This window comes from Manis pentadactyla, chromosome 9, assembly GCF_030020395.1.
Source record: "Manis pentadactyla isolate mManPen7 chromosome 9, mManPen7.hap1, whole genome shotgun sequence".
NCBI lineage: Eukaryota > Metazoa > Chordata > Mammalia > Pholidota > Manidae > Manis > Manis pentadactyla.
This window is the reverse complement of record NC_080027.1, coordinates 19,561,240-19,588,310: the sequence shown is the minus strand read 5'-3', so window position 1 is coordinate 19,588,310 and position 27,071 is coordinate 19,561,240. Positions and strand designations below refer to the sequence as shown.

The following is a 27,071-nucleotide window of genomic DNA, read 5'->3' as shown; positions in this document are numbered from 1 at the left end:
AAGTACAGGTGACAACCTGGACTTGAGACGGGGTCTACATTTTACTCTGTGCTGTTCCCCATACTGTTCTGCAAGATCCACAGTCTGAGAAATAAAGATGAGAAAGAAGCTCTGAGAAAACTCTGTAGGTTAAGACAATCTGAAGTCTAAATTGAAACAAATTTCTCTAATCAGTTCTCAGAGAAAACGGTTTGCTCTGGGGAAGATGGAGGTCCTGGATTAGAAATACTTTATTTTAATTCAAAGAAATCCAGTGGAAAGATATGTGTATGAATTTGATTTGCTTTAGTGACTGTTATACTCTATATTAAAATATTTTGATTAATTGAATATCAATATACTTTATAAAAAGCAGCATCAGAGCATAATGTAAAATAAAACAAGATATATTGCTTCTGGATCTCAAGGGATTAAATTTTAATTTACTAACTCTCCCCTGACACTGACACATTTTTGTTTCCCCTACATGATGAGTCTTATGGGAATATAAAGAAAATGTTGTATGGATTCTGGACATATGTGGAATTCACCCCTAACTTCCTCTCCATTGTTTACAGAATTTCTGTGTAAATGGAAGAATAAGGAACATTAAGACTATTTGATGAAAAGAGAGGTGTGATGTGTTATTTAATGAATGCAGACAAAAAGGAAGATCAGAATGTCAGAGCTAATTTGTTCTAAAATTTTTATTTAAATGCATTTTTTAAATGTGCTCATTACAATGATAGCTAGAATCTTCTATCACAAACCTGTGACGTCCAAGGCACAAATGCTTAATTTAAAAACTGGAATAATAATCCTTTATTTGCAGCATTGTTATAGAAAGAATTGGAAAAGGCATCAACCAAACCTGCCAGGTATTGAATATCGAGATGTAACTTTTCTGGTACTTGAAATCTTCTGGTGGATCAAAAGAAGAGCAACAGCACTGGCTCTAGAACATAGTGGGGTTGGGTCTGAAGTTTTGTTTAATTCAGTATGTTCCCCCTGGTGTTCATAGTTTCCTTCATGGGAACATGTGCTGGCATGAAGTGATGGAGAGAATGGCAGAGTGTTCATTCCCTGTGAACAGATCTCTCCTTTAGGGTGATATACAGTTCTGGAGACACATGTTTCTCCATTGATTTAAAAAGGTATTGGTTTATTGGCTTGCTTATGTAATCTCAATAACTCAAAGATTTGTCTAACGTTTAATTGATGTAGAAGGCACAAGGTTTACAAAGATATCTTGTTTACACACATTAGAGCTTTATGAAGGAATAAGGAAGGAATGCCTTCTTAAAAATAAATATTTAAAAAATCTCATGTAAATTTCCAGCACTTGAACTAATCCAGATCTTTTCTCCTCATGATAAAGTTTGGTCACTAAGCTTCTAAGTCAAACCATGAATACAATCATCCAATTACGCTTCTCTTTCCAAGATTTCCCAAAGATATTCAAGAAGATAATTTTATGAATATCTGGTTCTGTAAAGGATTAAAATACAATTTTGTGGAACATCAAACCACCCAATATTACAGGCTGAAGATGATTTAATCCCCCAACAAATAATCATCCAATAGAGTGATTTGATCAATGCATCATTGTTTTAAATATAATTTGAATTTATAGAAATATTGCAATATTTACAAACATGAGTAAAAGCCACTAATTGGGAGAATGCAATCAGAGCACTACGCAAAATATCACAATCATCTCCGTGCCTTTATGGTCTGTATTGCTCTTTGGAAAGCCTCTTTGACATCTTTGTTTCTCAGGCTATAGATGAGAGGGTTCAGCAATGGGTTGATCACGGTGTAAAACAGAGCAGCCACTTTGTCTCTCTCCAGAGAGTATGTGGAACTTGGCCTTGAGTACATGAACAGCAAGGCTCCATAGAAGAGCATGACAGAGATGAGGTGAGAAGCACAGGTAGAGAAGGCCTTGCGTCTTCCTGAGGCCGAGCGGATCCGCAGGATAGCACAAAGGATGTTCACATAGGAAATCAGGATGGCGAGAATGCTGGAGAGGACCGTGAAGCCCACCACACCTAGAAGCACTTTTTCATAGACATGGGTATCTGTACAAGACATTTTTACCAGTGGTGGTGCATCACAGAAGAAGTGGTCAATGATATTCTTGCCACAGAAACTCAGGCGGAAAGTGTTGGCAGTATGGGCTATGGCATTCAAGAGCCCTCCTATGTAGGAGCCAGCAACGAGTGCAGCACAGAGAAAACTGGACATAACACTTGAATAAAGTAGTGGGTTACAGATTGCCTCATGGCGGTCATACGCCATGGCAGCTAGGAGGTAACACTCAGTGTAGGCTACAACACAAGAAAAGAATAACTGGGCCCCACACCCAGCCAAGGAGATGCGCTTATCTTCTGAGATACAATTGGCCAGGATTTTAGGAGTATACACAGAAGTATACCAAAAATCCAAGAAAGACAGATTGCCAATGAAAAAGTACATAGGTGTGTGCAGGCGGGAATCAATACGGATTAAGATAACCAGGGTCATGTTCCCCAACAAGGTTATCAAGTAGAGCATCAGAAATATTCCAAATAGAATCAGCTGCCACTGGGGGTCTGCTGAGAAGCCCACCAAGATGAATTCAGTCAGGATAGTGAGATTTCCCACTTCCATGTCCACAGAGGAGAGAGTCTGATAAAAACTTTGAGGGAAAAAAATTACTTTGTCATTTTTCTATTGTAAGACATTAACAAAGTTATTAATTAGGTAAGCAATTCCTAGGTAGCTTATAGATGTTCTTACTTTTTATTTAAATATTTTTATTGAAGTTAGTTGATATATAATATGATATTGGTTTCAAGTATACAACAAAATTATCTGCATTATTAGGGGCTCACCCCAGCTGGTGCAGTTGCTATGTGTCAACACAGATGTTACAGATTGTGCTGTGATTTCATCCCCATGACTAATGACTCAAAAATGAAAGAAGTTCAGCCTGTGACTTGGTAATATAGGGAAAAATTTACAAGGTCAGCAGTCTAGTTAGTCCACGTGGCTCTTCTGCTTCTCTTCTTAGCAAAAACAGAAATCCCCTTAACTTCCCGTTCTGCCAGGCACTCACTCCCTAAGCTCACTTCCTAAAGGTACGCCCCCTTGCTTGCTTGCTGTGCACATAGAAATGTTGCAGATACAGAAGCAGAAAGATATATACTGCTCCCCCTTGCCTTTGCTCAGGACTCAGACCTTGGGAGAGGACTCCCCTCTGAGCTCGCCGGTGTAAAAATAAAACCTCAACACTCCAAGACTTCCGAGTGCCGCTTGGTTCTTCCGTCAGTGATGCAGTCCAGGTTTTTCAGGTTTTTCATAATAGGAAGACCACAGGAATTGGTGTTAGAATCTGATTTTCTAATTCGGGCTTTCACTTATTCATTGTTTAGTGCAAGGCACATCCCTTAGTCTCACCAAACAGACAAGAAAAATGATGCACCTTACAGGTTGGCTGATTGGATAAAGAAGATATTCATAAAAACACCCAGGCTAATGTTAGGCACATAGTGATCACTAAAAAGCTGTTTCATCTATTATGGTTAGATTTTGTGTCAGGCATTGTACTGATAGTTACACTAATACCAATACACTGCACTATTCCTATTATTTTTAGTACAAATAGAAATACATATATTTCTATATAGATAATACATATATATTTTTCACACACACATATGTCAGTTAATATTCTAAGTCCTAATCTTAGTCTGTTTAAACCTTTCCACGTTTTCATATGTTAAGTACTACAATGGTCCTAATGGAGTTTAGGAAATAAATCCAAGGTCACAGAATTGGTCAACAGCAGAGCTGGTATTTGAACCAAGAATTTTCTTGATCAAGGGTAAGTATATTCTCTCAGCTATTCCACCATTTACGTATTTGATAACAGAATTGTTTCTCTCTGGTTCTCCTATCTAAGGCAAGTTATAATTCCCTGACAACCTGAGTTTCTCTTAGAAATATTTTTACTTAAAGACCACTTTTCTCCCCACTTTCTATCAATTGAGATTTAGATACATAGTTCAGGCATTTTTTTATACAGAGGTTGCTAAACTTTAGGAAAAACACAATTTTTGTTGTCAAGCATTGACTGAGTCCTTCCTTCAAAGTTCACATCATGAAACACTAATGCTCCCAGAGATAAGTTAAAAGATGTCTAATTTAAAACATAGAATTAGGGCTGATGGCCCCAGTGACCAGCTGCCTTACCCTCCGTGAGGGCAAGCTAAAACCAACACAGGATTGCACTTTACTTCGATATTTACTTTTGAGCTAAGCCAGAGTCAGTTTATATCTAGAATGCAAATGCCAGTTTTCTCCCTCAAGGTCTTCAGTTCCTGCTAATTAGGAAGCAAGTATCTTAATCTTTAAATATTGCATATTCTCATTTTTCAAATGAGATGATGTTCAGCTGGTGTTCAGTTGATGATGTTCAGAGAACACATGACTTGCTTGGTGACACAAAAAAATTCACCTTGGAATGTTGAAGATCTTTCCATTTAGTAACTACTAGAATATAACAGAGCTTTCCCATTAGCACACAAGACACAGAGGCTTTAGTTTTACACCCAATGTTTCATAAGATGGCTTTAATTTACCTTTACAACCTTCTCTCTTACCATTTGTCTTCATCTATTCAGGATTACCCCAAACTAAATTACTCACATGATTGATTTTGCCATAATAATCTCACACATCCTGGGAGCTTCACATGTATACTACTTTGCCAGTATTCATTTGTGCACTTTAAGTTTTTTTCTGAATCTCCTCAAAGTTGAGTAGAATTATCTTGTCAGGAATTTTTGGTTATTAAACTTATAATATATATAACAATGGGTAATAGCCACCATTTCAATAGTTACTATGTACTTTTTCTGCTTTATTATCACTTGTCTAGATATGAAAGATATCTGGGATTTATTAAGCTTATCTTTACACAATATAATTAGGAAAATGGAAATATCCTCTTAGAGCAAATCACTGCTCTTTTAGTAATACCTTCTAAAGAGGCAACTAACTGAAAAAATACTTCTTTGGGCCTCCTGCTCAGACTTCCTGAAGAAGAGATGTTTAAATGAGACCTGAACAATGAGCCTGATGGCAGCCAAGGTATGAGTAAGGGGAGAGCGGGCTCGGTTCAAGGAGAAGAAAGAGCATCTCAGAAGCCACTTAGGAATCAGAGCGCTTCTCACCACCTCCACACCCGGTCCAAGCCACCACCTTGTTCTGCCAAGATTATTGCAATATCCTTCTGACAGGTAACACACCTGACCCTCTATAATCTATTTCAGTATATCAGTTGGGATCGCACCTTAAAAAAATAAGCATGTCATGACACTCCTGGACTTAAAACAATGCTAAATATGCTGCCAATTTATTCTAGATTAAAGTGAAATTCTATACAATGGCCCAGAGAACACTCATGAACAGGACATCTGTTATCTACAGGACTTATCTCCTAAGACTTATGCCCACTTTCATTCTGTTCCAGCACCGCTGACTTCCTCACTCGTTTCTAAACCAGCAGCCCTGCTCAGAATTGATTGCAAACTATCTATTCTTTGGCCTGAAACACTATTCCCCAGACATTTGCAAAGTTCACACCATTATCTCCTTTAAGTCACTTTAAGTTCTGTTTAAGGCCCTACCTCATCACTCCACTTTAAATTCCATGCCTTCTTCCCACCAACAATACCATCCTTCCTACTCTGCTCAGATTAAGATTTATTTTCCCCAAGTCTTAGTGTCAACATCTAACTCTACTTCACTATATTTATTGTCCATTTTTCCCCATCAGAATGCAACAACACAGGTCAACAAGATTTCTCTCTTTTGTTTACTGCTATATCTCAGCATATAGAATACTTCTTAGCAATTAATTAGCACCTAAGAAATATTTCTAGAATAAACAAATAATTATACCTTGAAATGGTTTTCCCTGAAGTACTGTCTCCCTCTTGCCGAGTACAGACTATTCAGCACAAACTTACACTCAAGTGGCTCTCCAGGCTCAGTGCGCTGTGTCACTAAGAAGGAGGGTAAACCAAAGACGGAGGGTCATAAGCAAAACCTCCAGTTCATGTTGATTTTGAAATAAACTGCAACAAGGCAACGAATGTGAAGGAAAAGACACAGAAAAAGACAGAGCCAATCTCTCTGAAGCGTCCTATGGAAAAGGGCTTCTAAGGTGTATGTTCCCTGTGGCTGTTCTGCCCCCAGCCCCTCCACTGAATTAAGAATTAACTGAAAATTCTGAGGAAGACTGTGCCCCTCTAGCACCTGAAAATGAGTAGCAAGAGGTGAAAACATCACACACAGTCTGGAGGGCAGGGAGGACCACAGCCACTAGTGTCAGAAAGCATGTCCAGGTCACAGTGTTTTGGCTTCTTGATTTCTCCACCGTGTGAGTAAACATAGGATGCCCCCTCATAACTACCAGACTGAGTGACAAATTCTAGAAGGTTACATGGATCATGAGTTGGAACCCTCTTCAGAAGAGTGTGTATGTGAGTGTGTGTGAGTGTGTGTGTGGTTGGCTAATAATAATCCTTTGCAAGCCAGCCCAGACTCTGTATCTTCATTCTAACAGTAGCTGAAGTCACAGAGAAGCCATACCTCCTACATTCCCCTCATCCCAGGAGCTTACCCTTGATCAGGAAATACTGGAATGGACACTCCCCTGCTTTGCCATGCTTTATTGGGCATGTTATGTATTTCTTCGAGAGCCCTTTGGGACTGCCTCCACACAGCGGCTCAGAATTACGTATCCCAGTCTCCAAAGAACCAATTAGAGTTCATATGGGGTATGGATAATTATAAATTAATTAGGACATGGTGAAATAAGGCATATTTTATTCCGACTATACTGTATTAATGGATCTATGTCACAATAAAATTATTAAGTGTGTCATATAATAGAAACTTTACAGTTGGTCTTTCTTACACTTTTTCAGAACATATCATGTGTCCATATATTGTGTCCTTCCCATATGCTCCTTTCTCTGTCCAGGCTACTCTTCCTTGTCTCATTCATCAGGAAACTCCTATCAGTTCTTTGTGTTATGTTGTGAACTAAATCCACTCAAAATTCATATGCTGAAGCCCCAATTCCACATACTCAGAATGTGATCATATTTGGAGATAGGGCTTTATAGAGGTGATTAAGTTAAAATGAGATGATTAAAGGCAGCCCTAATCCATTGTCTTGGAAGAAATTGAAATCTGGGCCCACAAGGAGATTCCAGCAAGTTTTGTGCATGGAGAAAACACCATATGCGGAGAAAGCAAGAAGCAGGGCATCTGCAGCCAAAGGAAAGAGGCCTCGGAACAAATCCACCTCAATGGCACCTTAATCTTGGCCTTTTAGCCTCCAGAACTATGAGAAAATAAACTTGTGTTGTTCAGCCACCCAGTCTGTGATATTTTGTTATGGCAGCCCTAGCAAATGAGTCCACTTGGTTATCAACAGTAGGGCTTCTTATGTTGGTGCAACCTCATGTTTTATAGGTAGGAAGACAAAATTGAAAAATGTGATGAATCATAATGAAATGCGCTCTTACTTTTCACTAATTTACACATAGAACAGAACAAGCAAAGAAATACAAACATTCACAGACCCTTACGTATCATCATTTCTTCTCATAGAGATTTTCATTCTAAATCTTCTCTTGGATATAGAGCTTTTGGAAATATCTCTTTATCTCTCTCTACCTGTTGTCTGTGACTGTCTATTTGTTCATTTCTTTCTCCATCATACAGCTACTACATGTTTGCCCTTGATTCTTTTGATTGTTGGGGAAAATATCCTTGTATGTGAACCTTACAATGAACTAAGTAAAGACTTATTCTCTCCTGTATCTAACGCCAAGAAAAATTTTGTGACACCTCAAGCAAAAAAAGAAAACCAAATAAGAAAAAATAAATTAGTTTCTAAGGCATTTTACAATATGTATTTCATTTCAGGCTTAACTCACTGTTTCTCCCAACAAATGCCTAAGAACCTTTGAAGCCAGAATTTCTGGCATTGAATTCCTGTTTTTCTCTATGAAGTAAATAACTTGAAATAGTCATTTAATCCATTTAATCATGACAATGATTGTGTAACCAATTTTACTAGTCCCATTTAGAGATTAAAGTGATATATTTACAAGCAAAGTATGAACTGTTAAGCGAATTTTTTTTAATTTGATTTTTTTCAACTTTCTCAAAATCCCAGTCATTTATTGACACTATTCCTAGGATGCATGCACAGCACTCTTTCCAATGGACCCATATTAATTTATTTCAAACACATATTCAAGAACACTGCCAACTTAAAAAAAAATGAAATCTGTTTCCACAATATCTGATGATTTTCTTTTTTTCTTACTTCTTTTCTTACAACATGAGTATAGGCTGATACCAAGAAATGAAGATAATCTGTAAAATAAAAAAGAAGCCATAGCCATTGCTGACCAAGTATTTTCATTTAGGAATACTTAATCTACCTACCATTTTCCTCACAGCATCTTTAACATCTTTATTTCTTAAGCTATAGATCAAGGGATTCAACATGGGTATCACCACAGTATAGAACACCGACACCACCTTATCCCTTTCCAGGGCGTAGCTGGTACTTGGCCGGGAGTAAATGTAGAGGATGGAGCCATAGTACAAGGTGACGGCCATCAGGTGAGAGGCACAGGTGGAGAAGGCCTTCAGGCGGCCTTGAGCAGAGCGGATCCTCAGGATGGCAGCGATGATGAAAAGGTAGGAGGCGACGATGAGCACAGAGGGAGCGATGACGTTGGAAGCAAGTATGAAATAGAGCACAGCCTGGAGGCTCTCCTTCACATCACAGGCCAACTTCACAAGTGGGGGCAGATCACAGAAGAAATCATCAATAATGTTCCCACAGAAGCTCAGGGTAAATGTCTCACTGGTGATGATAGCTGAGCTCAGAAAGCCACCAAGGTATGAAGCTGCAAAAAGGCTGGCACATAACCTTGGGGACATTGCCTGGGAGTAGAGCAGGGGGTTGGAGATGGCCACATAGCGGTCATAAGCCATGGTGGCCAACAGGTAACACTCACTATAGGCCAGTCCTGCAGCGAAGAGGAACTGAGCCAGGCAGCCGGCAAAAGAGATGCTTTTGTTATCAGAGATACAGGTCACTAGGATTTTGGGGACATACACAGAAGAATACCAGAGATCCAGGAATGACAGGCTTCCGATGAAGAAATACATGGGTGTGTGGAGCCGAGTATCAGCACAGATCAGAGAAATCAGGGTCATGTTCCCTAGAAGACTGATGACATAGATGATGAGGAAGATGACAAAGAACACTTTCTGTAGCTGCAAGTCAGCTGTGAACCCTGAAAGTACAAACTCCTTCACTTTGGTGGAATTTCTCTCATCCATGGATTTGGGTTTCTCTGGTCCCTTTCTGTGAAAAGATTAATAAATATGTCATGATTTAATGTATCAGTATGTCACCACCCTTATGATTTGTCATTTTAGACCAGTGAAAAATCCAGCTGAGGCACATACATTGTTCACTGTGAGATGTGTTTATGTTGAATTGGTTTCATTCTCGTGGATCCAGATCTTTTCTCCACATGATAAAGTTTGATCACTAAGCTTCTAAGTCAAACCATGTATACAAGCATCCAATTACGCTTCTCTTTCCAAGATTTCCCAAAGATATTCAAGAAGGTAATTTTATGAAAATCTAGTCCTGTAAAGGAGTGAAACACTATTTTGTGGAACATCAAACCACCCAATATTACAGGCTTAAAATGATATAATCCCCCACAAATAATCAACCATTAAAGAGCGGTTTGATCAATGTGTCATTGTTTAAAGTATAACTTGTATTTGCAGAAATATTTCAATGTTTACAAACATGAGTAAAAGCCACTAATTTGGATAATGCAATCAGAGCATTATGCAAAAGATCACAATCATCTCAGTGCCTTTATGGTCTGTATTGCTGTATGGAAAGCCTGTTTGACATCTTTGTTTCTCAGGCTATAGATGAGAGGGTTCAGCAATGGGTTGATCACGGTGTAAAACAGAGCAGCCACTTTGTCTCTGTCAAGAGGGTATGTGGAACTTGGCCTTGAGTACATGAACAGCAAGGATCTATAGAAGAGCACGACAGAGTTGAGGTGAGAAGCGCAGGTAGAGAAGGCCTTGTGCCTTCCTGAGGCTGAGCGAATCCTCAGGATAGACAGAAGGATGTGCACATAGGAAATTAAGATGGCAAGAATGCTGGAGAGGACAGTGAAGCCAACCACACCAAGGAGCACTTTTTCCTAGACATGGGTATCTGTACAAGACATTTTTACCAGTGGTGGTGCATCACAGAAGAAGTGGTCAATGATATTCTTACCACAGAAACTCAGGCGGAAAGTGTTGGCAGTATGGGCTATGGCATTCAAGAGCTCCTATGTAGGAGCCAGCAACGAGTGCAGTACAGAGAGAACTGGACATAGCACTTGAATAAAGTAGTGGGTTACAGATGGCCGCGTGGCGGTCATACGCCATGGCAGCTAGGAGGTAACACTCAGTGTAGGTTACAGCACAGGAGAAGAAAAACTGGGCCACACACCCAGCCAAGGAGATGCACTTATCTTTTGAGACACAATTGACCAAGATTTGGGAAGTATATACAGTAGTGTACCAAAAATTCCAAGAAAGACAGATTGCCAATGAAAAAGTACATAGGTGTGTGCAGACAGGAATCAATACGGATTAAGATAACCAGGGTCATGTTCCCCAACAAGGTTGTCAAGTGGAGCATCAGAAATATTCCAAACAGAATCAGCTGCCACTGGGGGTCTGCTGAGAAGCCCACCAAGATGAAGTCAGTAAGGATACCTAGATTTCCCACTTCCATGTCCATGGAGGAGAAAGCCTGATAAAGACTTTGAGGGGAAAAAAATTACTTTGTGATATTTCTATTGAAAGAAATTAACAAAGGTTTCAATTAAGTCAGCAATTACTGGGTACCTTATAGATATTCTTATTTTCTATTTATACATTTTTTATTAAAATATAGTTGACATACAATATGATATTGGTTTCAAGTATATAACAACATTATCTACATTATTAGATGCTCACCCCAGCTGGTGCAGTTGCTATGTGTCAACAGAGATGACACAGATTCACTATATTCTCTGTACTGTGCTTTCATCCCCATGACTAATGACTCTAAAATGACAGAAATTCAGCCTGTGACTTGCTAAGACCATAGGAATTGGTGTTAGAATCTGATTTTGGAATTAGGGCTTTCTACGTAGTCATTATTTAGTGTATGGCACTTCCTTTAGTCTCAGCTAGACAAGAAAAATGAAGCCACTTACTGGTTGGCTGATTCAGTATAGAAGATATTAGTAAAAACACCCAGGCTAATGTTAGGCACATTGCAAGTACTCAAAAATGGTTTCTATCCTTCATACATTATTGATAGATTTTGTTCAGGTATTGTGCTGACAGTTATACAAATACTAAGACACTGCACAATTTCTGCTATTCTTAGTACAAATAGAAATGTATATATATATTAATATATAGATTTTATATATACATATATAACACAGTATATGTCAGTTAATATTCTAAGTCCTAATCTTAGTCTATTTAATCCTTTCCATGACATTATAAGGTAAATCCTACCATGACCATAATGGAGTTTAGGAAACAATTCCAAGGTCACAGAACTGGTCAACAGCAGAGCTCATATTTGAATCCATAATTTTCTTCCTCAAGAGTACATTCTCTCAACTATTCCACAATTTATGTCTTTCATAGTGACATTGCTTCTCCCTTCCTTGTTCTCCTATATAAGGCAAGCTATAATCCCCTGAAAAACTGAATCACCTTTAAAAATCCTTTTATTAAAAGACCACTTTTCTCCTCACTTTCTCTTATCAATTGAGATTTAGATAAATAGTTAAGGCATTTTTTTATAGAGAGGTTGCTAAACATTAGGAAAAACCCAATTTTTATTGTCAAATATTGACTGAATGCTTCAAAGTTCACATCTTGAAACACTAAAGCTCTCAGAGACAAGTTATAAGATACCTAATTTAAAACATAGAATTAGGGCTGATGGCCCCAGTGACCAGCTAACTTGCCCTCAGTGACTAAAGCATCTAGGTCTTGTGTCCAAGCCACCGCCTTGGTTTGCCAAGATTATTGCAATATCCTTCTGATGAGCCTACACACCTGACCCTCTGTAATCTATTTCAGTATATCAGTTGGTATAGCAGTTTAAAAAAATAAGCATATCATGACACTCCTGGACTTAAAACCAACACAGGACTGCAATGTACTTCCATATTTACTTTTGAGCTAAGCCAGAGTCAGTTTACAACTAGAAAGCAAATGCCAGTTTTCTCCCTCAAGGTATACTGTTCCTGGTTATAGGAAGTGAGTATGTTAATCTTTCAATATTGCATATTCTCATCTTTCAAACATACCTGATGATTTTCACAGAGTTCATAACTTGTTTGGTGATGCTGTGAAAATGTAGCTTGGAATGTTGAAGATCATTCCATTTAGTGACTATCAGAATATAACGGAGCTCTCCCATTAGCACACAAGACCTAGATGCTTTAGTCTTACACCCAATGTTTCGTAAGCTGGCTTTAATTTACCTTTATAACCTTCTCTCTTACCATTTGCCTTCATCTATTCTCCCGCAAACTAAATTACTTACATGATTGATTTTGCCATAATAATCTCACACATCCTGGGAGCTCCACATGTATACTACTTTCCCGATATTCATTGGTGCACTGTAAGTTCTTTCTGAATCTGCTTAAACTTGAGTAGTATTATCGTGTCAGGGATTTATGGTTATTAAACTTATAATATATAAAATGATGGGTAATAGCCACCATCTCAAAAGTTACTATGTACGTTTCTGCTATATTATTACTTGTCTACAAATGAAGGATATCTGGAATTTATGAAGATAAACTTCATACAATATAATTAGGAAAATGGAAATATCCTCTTAGAGCAAATCACAGCTCTTTTAGTAGTACCTTCAAAAGAGGAAAATAACTGAAAAAAATACTTCTTTGGGCCTCCAGCTCAGTCTTCCCGGAAGAAGAGATGTTTAAATGAGACCTAAACAATGAGCCTGATGGCAGCCAAGGTATGAGTAAGGGGAGAGCGGGCTCAGTTCAAGGAGATGAAAGAGCGTCTCAGAAGCCACTTAGGAATCAGAGTGCATCTCACCACCTCCACACCCTGTCCAAGCCACCTCCTTGTTTTTGCCAAGTTTATTGCAGTATCCTTCTTTCTGACAGGTAACACACCTGACCCTCTTTAATCTATTTCAGTATATCAGTTGGGATAGCAGTTTAAAAAAATAAGCATATCACGACACTCCTGGACTTTAAAAACTGCTAAATATGCTGCCAATTTATTCCAGATTAAAGTGAAATTACATACAATGACCTAGAAATCCTTCATGAACAGTACATCCATTATCTACAGGTACTTATCTCCTAAGACTTCTGCCTTCTTTCATTCTGCTCTAGCACCACAGACATTCTCACTCTTTTCAAAAACAGCAGCCCTGCTCAGCATTAAGTACAAACTATCTATTCCTTGGCCTGAAACACTATTCCCCAGATATTTGCAAGGATCACACCATCATCACCTTTAAGTCACTTTAAGTTCTATTTAAGGCCCATCCTCATCACTCCACTTTAAATTCCATCCCCTTTTCCCACCAACAATACCATCCTTCCTACTCTGCTCAGATTCTGCTCTATTTTCCCCAAGTGTTAATATCAACATCTAACTCTACTTCATTACATTTATTGTCCATTTTTCCCCATCAGAATGCAACAACACGGGTCAACAAGATTTCTCTCTTTTGTTTACTGCAATATCCCAGCATATAGAATACTTCTTAGCAATTAATTAGCACCTAATAAATATTTCTAGAAGAAACAAATAATTATACCTTGAAATGGGTTTACCCGAAGTACTCTCTCCCTCTTGCTGAGCACAAACTATTCAGCACAAATCTATGCTCAGGTGGCTCTCCGGGCTCAGTGCGCTGTGTCACTAAGAAGGAGGGTAAACCAAACATGGAGGGTCATAAGCGAGACCTCCAGCACATCTTGAATTTGAAATAAATTGCAACAAAGAAATTAATGTGAAGTAAAAGACACAGAAAAAGGCAGAGCCAATTGCGCTGAAGTGTCCCATGGAGAAGGGCTTCTAAGGTGTGTGTTCCCTGTGGCTCTTCTGCTCCCGGCCCTTGCACTGAATTAAGAATTCTCTGAAAATTTTGTGGGAGAATGTGTCCCTCTAGCACAAGAAAATGAGTAGCCAGAAGTGAAAACATCCCACACTTACAGTCTGGAGGGAAGGGAGGACCACAGCCACGAGAGTCAGAAAGCATGTCCAGGTCACAATGTTTTGGCCTCTTGATTTCTCCACTGTGTGAATGAACATATAATGACCCCTCATAACTACCAGACTGAGTTTCAAATTCTAGAAGTTTACATGGATCATGAGTTGGAACCCTCTTCAGAAGAGTGTGTATGTGAGTGTGAGTGTGTGTGTGGTTGGCTAACAATAATCCTTTGCAAGCCAGCCCAGACTCCACATCTTCATTCTAACAGTAGCTGAGGTCACAGAGAAGCCATACCTCCTACATTCCCCTCATCCCAGATGCTTTTCCTTGATCAGGAAATATTGGAATTGACACTCTTTTCCTCTCCCCTGATGTTTTGCTATGCTTTGTTGGATGTGTTACGTATTTCTTCAAGAGCCCTTTGGGACTGCCTCCGTAGAGCAACCCAGTCTTATGTATCTCAGTCCGAAAGAACCAATTAGAGTTCGTCTGGAGTATGGATAATTATAAGTTAATTAGGATGTGGTGAAATAAGGAGTATTTTATTCAGACTACACTGTGTTAGTGTATCTATGTCACAATACAATTATTAAGTATGTCAGATAATAGAAACTTTACAGTTGGTATTTCTTACACTTTTTCAGAATGTATCATTGTCCATATATTGTGTCCTTATCGTATGATCCTTTCTCTGCCCAGGCTACTCTTCCTTGTCTCATTCATCAGGAAACTCCTCTCAGTCCTTGGTGTTATGCTGTGAATTGAATCCACCTAAAATTTGCATGTTGAAGCCCAAATCACAGTACTCAGAATCAACCGTATTTGAAGACAGGGCTATTATAGGGATAATTAAGTTAAAATGAGATGATTAAAGACAGCCCTAATCCATTCTGTCTTGGAAATGGAAATCTGGGCCCACAAGGAGAGGCCAGCAAAGTTTGTACACAGAGGAGACACCATGTGTGGAGAAAGCAGGAGGGAAGCCATCTGCAGGCAAAGGAAAGAGGCCTCAGAACAAGTCAGCCCAGGTGCCACCTTAATTTGGCCTTTTAGCCTCCAGAAATGTGAGAAAATAAACTTGTGTTACTCAGCCACCCAGTCTTTGATATTTCATTATGGCAGCCCTAGCAAATGAGTTGACTTCGTTATCAACAAAGAGCTTTTCATGTTGGTGCAACCTCATGTTTCACAGGTAAAAGACAAAATTGGGAAGTGTGATGCATCATAATGAAATGCTCTCTTACTTTTCCCTAATTTATACATAGAACTGAACAAGCAAAGAAATACAAACATTCATAGACCCTTAAGTGTCATCATTTCTTCACATAGAGATTTTCACTCTGAATCTTCCCTTGGATATAGAGCTTTTTGAAATCTCTGTCTCTACTTGTCGTCTTTTACTATCTATTTGCTCATTTCTTTCTCCATCATAAAGCTACTACATGTTTGCCCTTGATTCTTTTAATTGTTGGGAAAATATTCTTGTGTGCAAACATGACAATGATTCTAAGTAAGGACTTATTCTCTCCTGTATCTTATACCAAGAAAATCTTTGTATCACCTCAAGCAAAAAAAGAAAACCAGACAAGAAAATGTAAATTCATTTCTAAGGGCAATTTATGATATGTATTTTATTTTGGGCTTAACTCATTCTCTCTCCCAACAAATGCCTAAGAACCTTTGAAGCCAGATTTTCTGGCACAGAATTCCTATTTTTCACTATGAAGTAAATAACCTGAAAAAGTCATTTGATCCATTTAATCATGACAATGATTACATAACCAATTTTACTATTCCCATTAAGTGATTAAAGTGATGTATTTACAAGCAACGTATGACCTATTAAGTGAATTTTTTAAACTTGATTTTTTCAACTTTTTCAGAATGCCAGTGATTTTAAACACAATTCCTAGGATGCATGCACAGCAGTCTTTCCAATGGTCCCAGCTTCAATAATTTCAAATGCATATTCAAAGACACTGCCAACTGAAAAAAAATGAAATCTGCTTGCACAATATCCAATGATTTTATTCTTTTCTTACTTCTTTATTACTGTGAGTATAGGCTGATGCCAAGAAACAAACATAATCTGTAAAAAAAAAAAAAAAGCCATAGCCATTGCTGACCAAGTATTTTCATTTAGGAATATTTAATCTACCTACCATTTTCCTCACAGCATCTTTAACATCTTTATTTCTTAAGCTATAGATCAAGGGATTCAACATGGGTATCACCACAGTATAGAACACCGACACCACCTTATCCCTTTCCAGGGCGTAGCTGGTACTTGGCCGGGAGTAAATGTAGAGGATGGAGCCATAGTACAAGGTGACGGCCATCAGGTGAGAGGCACAGGTGGAGAAGGCCTTCAGGCGGCCTTGAGCAGAGCGGATCCTCAGGATGGCAGCGATGATGAAGAGGTAGGAGGCGACGATGAGCACAGAGGGAGCAATGACGTTGGAGGCAAGTATGAAATAGAGCACAGCCTGGAGGCTCTCCTTCACATCACAGGCCAACTTCACAAGTGGGGGCAGATCACAGAAGAAATCATCAATGACGTTGTTCCCACAGAAGCTCAGGGTAAATGTCTCACTGGTGATGATGGTTGAGTTCAGAAAGCCACCAATGTATGAAGCTGCAACAAGGCTGGCACATAACCTTGGGGACATTGCCTGGGAGTAGAGCAGGGGGATGGAGATGGCCACATAACGGTCATAAGCCATGGCGGCCAACAGGTAACACTCACTATAGGCCAGTCCTGCAGAGAAAAAGAACTGAGCCAGGCAGCCAGCAAAAGAGATGCTTTTGTTATCAGAGATACAGGTCACTAGGATTTTGGGGACATACACAGAAGAATACCAGAGATCCAGGAATGACAGGCTTCCGATGAAAAAATACATGGGTGTGTGGAGCCGAGTATCAGCACAGATCAGAGAAATCAGGGTCATGTTCCCTAGAAGACTGATGACATAGATGATGAGGAAGATGACAAAGAACACTTTCTGTAGCTGCAAGTCAGCTGTGAACCCTGAAAGTACAAACTCCTTCACTTTGGTGGAATTTTTCTCATCCATGGATTTGGGTTTCTCTGGTCCCTTTCTGTGAAAAGATTAATATATATGTCATGATTTAATGGGTCAGTATGTCAGCCTCTCCTTATCATTTGCCACTTTAGACAATTGAAAACCCCAGCTGAGGCACATACATTGTTCACTGTGAGATATGTTCATGTTGAAATGGTTTCAAATTTCGTGGATCCAGATCTTTTCTCCACATGATAAAACTTGATCACTAAGCTTCTAAGTCAAACCATGGGTACAATCATCCATTTACTCTTCTCTTTCCAAGATTTCCCAAAGATATTCAAGAAGATAATTTTATGAAAATCTAGTCCTGTAAAGGAGTGAAACACTATATTGTGGAACATCAAACCACCCAATATTACATGCTTAAAATGATATAATACCTCACAAATAATCATCCATTATAGTGTGGTTTAATAAATGTGTCATTGTTTTAAGTATAACTTGTATTTGCAGAAATATTTCAATGTTTACAAACATGAGTAAAAGCCACTAATTTGAAGAATGCAATCAGAGCGTTATGCAAAAGATCCAATCATCTCTGTGTCCTAATGGTCTGTATTGCTTTCTAGAAAGCCTCTTTGACATCTTTGTTTCTCAGACTATAGATGAAAGATTTGAGCAAAGGGTTGATCATGGTGTAGAAGAGAGCAACCACTTCGTCTCTCACCAGAGAGCAGGTGTAACTTGGCCTTGAGTACATGAACAGCAAGGCTCCATAGAAGAGCATGACAGAGATGAGGTGAGAAGCACAGGTAGAGAAGGCCTTGTGCCTTCCTGAGGCTGAGCGAATCCTCAGGATAGACAGAAGGATGTGCACATAGGAAATTAAGATGGCAAGAATGCTCGAGAGGACCGTGAAGCCCACCACACCGAGGAGCAGTTTTTCCTAGACATGGGTATCTGTCTGTACAAGACATTTTTACCAGTTGTGGTGAATCACAGAAGAAGTGGTCAATGATATTCTTACCACAGAAACTCAGGCAGAAAGTGTTGGCAGTATGGGCTATGGCATTCAAGAACCCTCCTATGTAGGAGCCAGCAACGAGTGCAGTACAGAGAGAACTGGACATAGCACTTGAATAAAGTAGTGGGTTACAGATGGCCGCGTGGCGGTTATATGCCATGGCTGCTAGGAGGTAACACTCAGTGTAGGCTACAACACAGGAGACGAAAAACTGGGCCTCACACGCAGCCAAGGAGATGCACTTATCTTTTGACACACAATTGACCAAGATTTGGGGAGTATACACAGAGGTGTACCAAAATTCCAAGAAAGACAGATTGCCAATGAAAAAGTACATAGGTGTGTGCAGACAGGAATCAATATGGATTAAATTAACCAAGGTCATGTTCCTTGAGAAGGTTATCAAGTAGAGCATCAGAAACATTCCAAACAGAATCAGCTGCCACTGGGGGTCTGCTGAGAAGCCCACCAAGATGAAGTCAGTCAGGATACTGAGTGAGATTTCCCACTTGCATGTCCATGGAGGAGAAAGCCTGATAAAGACTTTGAGGAATAAAAATTACTTTGTGATTTTTCTATTGAAAGAAATTAACAAAGGTTTCAATTAACTCAGCAATCACTGGGTACCTTATAGATGTTCTTATTTTCTATTTATATAGTTTTTATTGAAGTATAATTATATACAGTGTGATATAGGTTTCAAATATACAATAAAGTTATCTACATTATTAGATGCTCACCCCAACTAGTGCAGTTGCTATGTGTCAACAAAGATGTTACAGATTGACTGCAGTCTCTGAGCTGTGCTTTCATCCCCATGACTAATGATCCTAAATGACAGAAATTCAGCCTGTGACTTGCTAAGACCACAGGAATTGGTGTTAGAATCTGATTTTGGAATTAGAGCTTTCTACGTAGTCATTATTTAGTGTATGGCACATCCCTTAATCTCACAAGCAGACAAGAAAAATGAAGCCACTTACAGGTTGGCTGATTGGGTAAAAAAGATATTGTAAAACACGCAGGCTAATGTTAGGCACATTGTGGGCACCCAAAAATGGTTAGTATACTTCATATATTATTGAGAGATTTTGTTCAGGGGTTGTGCTGATAGTTATTCAAATATTAATATACTGAACTATTTCTGGTATTGTTAGTACAAATAGACATATATATATTTCTATATAGATTATATATATATAGCACAGTAAATGTCAGTAAATATTCTAAGTCCTAATCTTAGTCTATTTAACCCTTTCCATGATTTTATAAGGTAAATCCTACCATGATCATATTGGAGTTTAGGAAACAATTCCAATGTCACAGAATTGGTCAACAGCAGAGCTCGTATTTTCAACATAGAATTTTCTTGATCAAGAGTATATTCTCTCAACTATTCTACCATTTATGTCTTCCATGCTGGAATTGTTTCTCTCTTGTTCTTCTATATAAGGCAAGCTATAATTCCCTGACAACCTGAACTTCTTTTAAAAATACTTTTATTTAAAGACCACTTTCTCCCCACTTCCTCTTATCAATTGAGATTTAGATACATAGTTGAGGCATTTTTTTATAGCGAGGTTGCTAAACATTAGGAAAAACCCAATTTTTGTTGTCAAGTATTGACTGAATCCTTCAAAGTTCACATCTTTAAATGCTAAAGCTCTCAGAAACAAGCTAAAAGATGTCTAATTTAAAATACAGAATTAGAGCTGATGGCCTCAGTGACCAGCTGCCTTACCCTCCGTGAGGGAAAAACCAACACAGGATTGCACTTTACTTCAATATTTACTTTTCAGCTAAGCCAGAGTCAGTTTATAACTAGAATGCAAATGCCAGTTTTCTCCATCAAGGAATACTGCTCCTGGTTATAGTAAGTGAGTATGTTAATCTTTCAATATTGCATATTCTCATCTTTCAAACATACTTGATGATTTTCACAGAGGTCATAACTTGTTTGGTGACGCTGTGAAAATGTAGCTTGGAATGTTGAAGATCATTCCATTTAGTGACTATCAGAATATAACGGGGCTCTCCCATTAGCACACAAGACCTAGATGCTTTAGTCTTACACCCAATGTTTCATAAACTGGCTTTAATTTACCTTTATAACCTTCTCTCTTACCATTTGCCTTCATCTATTCAGGATAACCCCAAAATTACTCACATGATTGATTTTGCCATAATAATCTCACACATCCTGGGAGCTCCACATGTACACTACTTTCCTGGTATTCATTTGGGCACTGCAAGTTTTTTCTGAATCTGCTTAAACTTGAGTAGAATTATCTTGTCAGGAATTGATGGGTATTAAAATTATAATATATAAACCGATGGGTAATAGCCACCATCCCAACAGTTACTATGTATTTTTTCTGCTATATTATCACTTGTCTACAAATGAAGGATATCTGGAATTTACGAAGATAATCTTCATACAATATAATTAGGAAAATGGAAATATCCTCTTAGAGCAAATCACTGCTTTTTTAACAGTACCTTCAAAAGAGGAAAATAACTGAAAAAAACATTTCTTTGGGCCTCCAGCTCAGTCTTCCCGGAAGAAGAGATGTTTAAATGAGACCTGAACAATGAGCCTGATGGCAGCCAAGGTATGAGTAAGGGGAGAACGGGCTCAGTTCAAGGAGATGAAAGAGCGTCTCAGACGCCACTTAGGAATCAGAGCGCTTCTCACCACCTCCACACCTGGTCCAAGCCACCTCCTTGGTTTGCCAAGTTTATTGCAATATCCTTCTGACGTTTCTACACACCTGACAGTATATCAGTTGGTATACAAATTTTAAAAAATAAGCATATCATGACACTCCTGAACTTTAAACAAAGTTAAATATGCTACCAGTTTATTCCAGATTAAAGTAAAATTCCATACAGTGGCCCAGAGATCCTTCATGAACAGGACATCCATCATCTTCCGGTACTTATCTCCTAAAGGTTATGCCCACTTTCATTCTGCTCCAGCCCAGCTGACTTTCTCACTATTTTCAAAAACAGCAGCCCTGCTCAGCATTAAGTACAAACTATCTATTCCTTGGCCTGAAACACTATTCCCCAGGTATTTGCAAGGTTCACACCATTATCTCCTTTAAGTCACTTTAAGATCTGCTTAACGCCCACCCTTATCACTCCACTTTAAATTCCATGCCCTCTTCCCACCAAGAATACCATCCTTCCCACTCTGCTCGGATTCTGCTCTATTCTCCCCAAGTCTTAGTGTCAACATCTAACTCTTCTTCGCTGTATTGATTGTCCATTTTCCCCTTCAGAATGCAACAACATGGGTCAGCGAGATTTCTCTCTTTTGTTTACTGCTATATCCCAGCATATAAAATACTTCTTAGCAACTAATTAGCACCTAATAAATATTTCTAGAAGATTCAAATAATTATACCTTGAAATGGGTTTCCCTGAAGTACTGTCTCCCTCTTGCCAAGCACAAACTATTCAGCACAAACCTACGCTCAGGTTGCTCTCCGGGCTCAGTGTGCTGTGTCATTAAGCAAAGAGGGAGGGTCATAAGCAAGACCTCCAGCACATCCTGAATTTGAAATAAACTGCAACAAGGAAATGAATGTGAAGAAAAAGACATAGAAAAAGGCAGAGCCAATCATGCTGAACCTTCTTATGGAGGGGGGTTTCTAAGGTGCATGTTCCCGTGTGGCCGTTCTGCCCCCAGCCCCTCCACTGAATTAAGAATTCTCTAAAAATTTTGTGGGAGAATGTGTCCCTCTAGCACCAGAAAATGAGTAGCCAGAAGTGAAAACATCACACACTTACAGTCTGGAGGGAAGGGAGGACCACAGAGCCACAAGAGTCAGAAAGCATGTCCAGGTCACAATGTTTTGGCCTCTTGATTTCTCCACTGTGTGAATGAACATATAATAACCCCTCATAACTACCAGACTGAGTTTCAAATTCTAGAAGGTTACATGGATCATGAGTTGGAACCCTCTTCAGAAGAGTGTGTATGTGAGTGTGAGTGTGTGTGTGGTTGGCTAATAATAATCCTTTGCAAGCCAGCCCAGACTCCATATCTTCATTCTAACAGTAGCTGAGGTCACAGAGAAGCCATACCTCCTACATTCCCCTCATCCCAGGAGCTTACCCTTGATCAGGAAATACTGGAATGGACACTCCCCTGCTTTGCCATGCTTTATTGGGCATGTTATGTATTTCTTCGAGAGCCCTTTGGGACTGCCTCCACACAGCGGCTCAGAATTACGTATCTCAGTCTCCAAAGAACCAATTAGAGTTCATATGGAGTATGGATAATTATAAATTGATTAGGATATGGTGAAATAAGGCGTATTTTATTCAGACCACACTGTATTAACAGATCTATGTCACAATAAAATTATTAAATGCGTCATATAATAGAAACTTTACAGTTGGTCTTTCTTACACTTTTTCAGAACATATCATGTGTCCATATATTGTGTCCTTCCCATATGCTCCTTTCTCTGTCCAGGCTACTCTTCCTTGTCTCATTCATCAGGAAACTCCTATCAGTTCTTTGTTTTATGTTGTGTCCACTCAAAATTCATATGCTGAAGCCCCAATTCCACATACTCAGAATGTGATCATATTTGGAGATAGGGCTTTATAGAGGTGATTAAGTTAAAGTGAGATGATTAAAGGCAGCCCTAATTCAGTCTGTCTTGGAAGAAATGGAAATCTGGCCCACAAGAAGACGCCAGCAAAGTTTGTGTACAGAGGAGACACCATGGGTGGAGAAAGCAGGAGGGAAGCCATCTGCAGGCAAAGGAAAGAGGCCTCAGAACAAGTCAGCCCGGGTGCCACCTTCATTTGGCCTTTTAGCCTCCAGAACTGTGAGAAAATAAACTTGTGTTGTTCGGCCACCCAGTCTTTGATACTTTGTTATGGCAGCCCTAGCAAATGATTCCACTTGGTTATCAACAGTAGGGCTTTTTAAGTTGGTGCAACCTCATGTTTTATAGGTAAAAGACAAAATTGGGAAGTGTGATGCATCGTAATGAAATGCTCTCTTACTTTTCACTAATTTATACATAGAACTGAACAAGCAAAGAAATACAAACATTCATAGAAACTTAAGTGTTATCATTTCTTCACATAGAGATTTTCACTCATTCTTCTCTTGGGTATAGAGCTTTTTGGAATCTCTCTCTTTCTCTACTTGTTGTCTAATGGTATCTATATGTTCATTTCCTTCTCCATCATACAGCTACTACATTTTTGGCCACGATTCCTTTGTCAGGGAAAATATTCTTATATGGAAACCTTGCAATTATTCAAGGTAAACATATATTCTCTCCTGTGTCTAATGCCAAGGAAATCTTTCTATCATCTCAAGCAGAGATGGAAAACCAGATAAGAAAAAATAAATTAGTTTCTAAGGAGAACTTACAATAGGTAGTTTTCTTTTGGCTTAACTCACTCTCACTCCCAACAAATGTCTAAGAACCTTTGAAGCCAGAATTTCTGGCACTGAATTCCTGTTTTTCACTATGAAGTAAATGACTTGAAATATTCATTTAATCCATCTAATCATGACAGTGGTTATATAACCAATTTTACTATTCCCTTTAAGACATTAAAGTAATATACTTACCAGCAACTTATGACATGTTAAGTGAATTTTTTAAACTTGATTTTTTTCAACTTTCTGAGAATAGACAGTTCCCAGAATGCATGCACAGCAGTTTTTCCAAATGTCCCAGCTTTAGTCATTTCAAACATATTCAAAGACAGTGCCAACTCAAAAAGAAAAATGCAGTCTGATGTTTCCACATTATACAATGATTTTTTTTTACTTCTTCATTACTGTGAGTATAGGCCAATACCAAGAAATGAAGATAATCTGCAAAAAAAAAAAAAAGCCACAGCCATTGCTGACCAAGTATTTTCATTTAGGAATACTTAATCTACCTACCATTTTCCTCACAGCATCTTTAACATCTTTATTTCTTAAGCTATAGATCAAGGGATTCAACATGGGTACCACCACAGTATAGAACACCGACACCACCTTATCCCTTTCCAGGGCGTAGCTGGTACTTGGCCGGGAGTAAATGTAGAGGATGGAGCCATAGTACAAGGTGACGGCCGTCAGGTGAGAGGCACAGGTGGAGAAGGCCTTCAGGCAGCCTTGAGCAGAGCGGATCCTCAGGATGGCAGCGATGATGAAGAGGTAGGAGGTGACGATGAGCACAGAGGGAGCAATGACGTTGGAGGCGAGTATGAAATAGAGCACAGCCTGGAGGCTCTCCTTCACGTCACAGGCCAACTTCACAAGTGGGGGCAGATCACAGAAGAAATCATCAATGACGTTGTTCCCACAGAAACTCAGGGTAAATGTCTCACTGGTGATGATGGTTGAGCTCAGAAAGCCACCAATTTGTGAAGCTGCAACAAGGCTGGCACATGACCTCGGGGACATTGCCTGGGAGTAGAGCAGGGGGCTGGAGATGGCCACATAGCGGTCATAAGCCAGGCGGCCAACAGGTAACACTCACTATTGGCCAGTCCTGCAGCGAAGAGGAACTGAGCCAGGCAGCCAGCAAAGGAGATGCTTTCGTTATCAGAGATAAAGATCACTAGGATCTGGGGGGAATAGACAGAAGAATATGAGAGATCCAGGAATGACAGGCTTCCGATGAAGAAGTACATGGGTGTGTGGAGCTGAGAATCAGCCCAGATCAGAGAAATCAGGGTCACGTTCCCTAAGAGACTGATGACATAGATGATGAGGAAGATGACAAAGAGCACTTTCTGTAGCTGCAAGACAGTTGTGAACCCTAAAAGTACAAATTCCTTCACTTTGGTGGAATTATTCTCACCCATTGATTTGGTTTTCTCTGGTTCCTTTCTGTGAAAAGATTAATAAGTATGCCATGATTTAAGATATCAGTATGTCACCCCCTCCCTTTTCATTTGCCATTTTATATCATTGAGAAACTCAACTGATGCACATTCATTATTCACTGTGAGATGTGTTTATGCTAAATTGGTTTCATCTTGTGCATAACGGATATCAGTTCTATGCTGCTGAGAGATTGATTATTATACATGTTATAATATGTGTTACCATATTTTTGAACAGATTTTCCCTCCTTTTGGGGAGAGGGTTATTAATTTTCTCTTCTGTTTCACTTAGGGTGATGGGAACTATAAATAAGACAAGAAAAAGAGAATTTGAAAGAATGCTCTGGTTTCTTCTCAGCTCTTGTAACTGTTTTATACTTACCAGAGGATTATATAGATAACCTTTATTATTCAAAATAAATACCGTTATTATTCTAACCATATTTGGAATATCCTTGCAAGGACATTTACTATAATTTCTTTGAAAGTCATAATTATATTTTATTCAACATTTTATCCACAAAACCAAGAACACAGCTACATATCATGTAAAAATTCTGTGACTTGAATAATAGAATAGATTTACTTAGATAATAGGAGATTGAGACTCCCTGTATGACACTCAAATGAGATTGAAAGGATGGGAAAATACTAATTAATTAATATTCATTATGTTTGCAATATGCTTGAATTTCCTATAGAATCAAGAGTTAAAGAAAAAATCAAACTGACTGATCTGAATGGGCTGGGGAATAAGGTAGGCTCTGGGGATGAACAGTTATTAAGTCAAAATTTAGGAATCTTGAGAAGGGACAATGATCAGAGTGTACCATAACTGCAATCACAAGTTCCTTATATGCAGGATGCAGAGAGAGGTTTGATTATAGACACCAGAAAAGGTCTGTGACCACAGAACAGAGATTGCAGGGTCACAACCACCAGATAAGCCAGTGGTCACAGAAAGTCTAAGATGCGTGGAGTGGATTCTCCACTGGAGGCTTAGATGGAGTGTGACCCTGCCAAAACCTTAATTTTAGCCCAGAGATAAGGAGTTTGGACTTTTGACCCCCAGACTGTGAAAAAATAAAGTCTTTGTTGTTTTAAACCACCACACATGTGGGAATTTGTTAAGATAGGATGTTATGGAATTCAACCTCTTGAACAGTCTTTTTTCCTTCAGGGTCAGAGCAAGAAACTGGAGTGTAGCCAGAAACTGGGGGGAGAGGCACCATCTTTATTTGTCTATATTCCAACCCACAGGGCCCACCATACCCCTCAGATAATGCAATCAAAAAAGGCTTATATTATGATTGTCAGAGTTCTTAACTGGCAGGGGAAGTAATATTTCTGCTATTAGATCCAAGGCCTTAAAAACCTCTTAATCCTAGAGAAGGACTTCCAAACTCATTCTCTGAAGCCAGCATCACTCTAATACGAAAACCAGGCAAAGACACCACAAAAAAAAAAACTACACACCAATATCCCTGATGAACACAGATGTAAAAATACTCAACAAAATATTAGCAAACTGAATGCAAAAATAATTCAAGAGAATCATATAACATGATCAAATGGATTTCATCCCAGGGATGAAAGGATGGCACAACATTTGAAAACTCATCAACATCATTCACCACATCAACAAAAAGAAGGACAAAAACCACATAATGAACTCCATAAATGCTGAAAAAACATTCAACAAAATTCAACATCCATTTATGATAAAATCTCTCAACAAAATGGATATAGAGGGCAAGTTCCTCAACATAATAAAGGCCATATATGA

At 38.9% G+C, this 27,071-nt stretch overlaps 3 protein-coding genes and 3 pseudogenes across 3 annotated transcripts; all 6 read right to left on the bottom strand.

Moving 5' to 3' along the window:
• Positions 1-1,692: 1,692 nt before the first annotated feature.
• Positions 1,693-2,670, bottom strand: LOC118908024 (olfactory receptor 9G4). The gene has a single exon (XM_036877089.2). It carries the CDS (start codon positions 2,629-2,631, stop codon positions 1,693-1,695), a length of 939 nt encoding a protein of 312 aa, XP_036732984.2. The 5' UTR covers positions 2,632-2,670.
• A 4,028-nt stretch (positions 2,671-6,698) lies between these two features.
• Positions 6,699-9,600, bottom strand: LOC130684823 (olfactory receptor 1013-like). The gene has a single exon (XM_057507070.1). It carries the CDS (start codon positions 9,403-9,405, stop codon positions 8,470-8,472), a length of 936 nt encoding a protein of 311 aa, XP_057363053.1. The 5' UTR covers positions 9,406-9,600; the 3' UTR covers positions 6,699-8,469.
• A 347-nt stretch (positions 9,601-9,947) lies between these two features.
• On the bottom strand, positions 9,948-11,394 carry LOC130684820 (olfactory receptor 9G4-like; annotated as a pseudogene).
• A 4,511-nt stretch (positions 11,395-15,905) lies between these two features.
• Positions 15,906-18,611, bottom strand: LOC130684821 (olfactory receptor 1013-like). The gene has a single exon (XM_057507069.1). It carries the CDS (start codon positions 17,446-17,448, stop codon positions 16,510-16,512), a length of 939 nt encoding a protein of 312 aa, XP_057363052.1. The 5' UTR covers positions 17,449-18,611; the 3' UTR covers positions 15,906-16,509.
• LOC130684824 (olfactory receptor 9G4-like) lies at positions 18,026-19,551 on the bottom strand (annotated as a pseudogene).
• Positions 19,552-22,906: 3,355 nt separating this feature from the next.
• On the bottom strand, positions 22,907-25,834 carry LOC130684822 (olfactory receptor 1013-like; annotated as a pseudogene).
• Positions 25,835-27,071: the final 1,237 nt, after the last annotated feature.

What these genes read in the sequence shown, in the direction of transcription:
- LOC118908024 (XM_036877089.2), bottom strand. Translation starts at nt 2,631, where the DNA reads ATGGAAGTGGGAAATCTCACTATCCTGACTGAATTCATCTTGGTGGGC.
- LOC130684823 (XM_057507070.1), bottom strand. Translation starts at nt 9,405, where the DNA reads ATGGATGAGAGAAATTCCACCAAAGTGAAGGAGTTTGTACTTTCAGGG.
- LOC130684821 (XM_057507069.1), bottom strand. Translation starts at nt 17,448, where the DNA reads ATGGATGAGAAAAATTCCACCAAAGTGAAGGAGTTTGTACTTTCAGGG.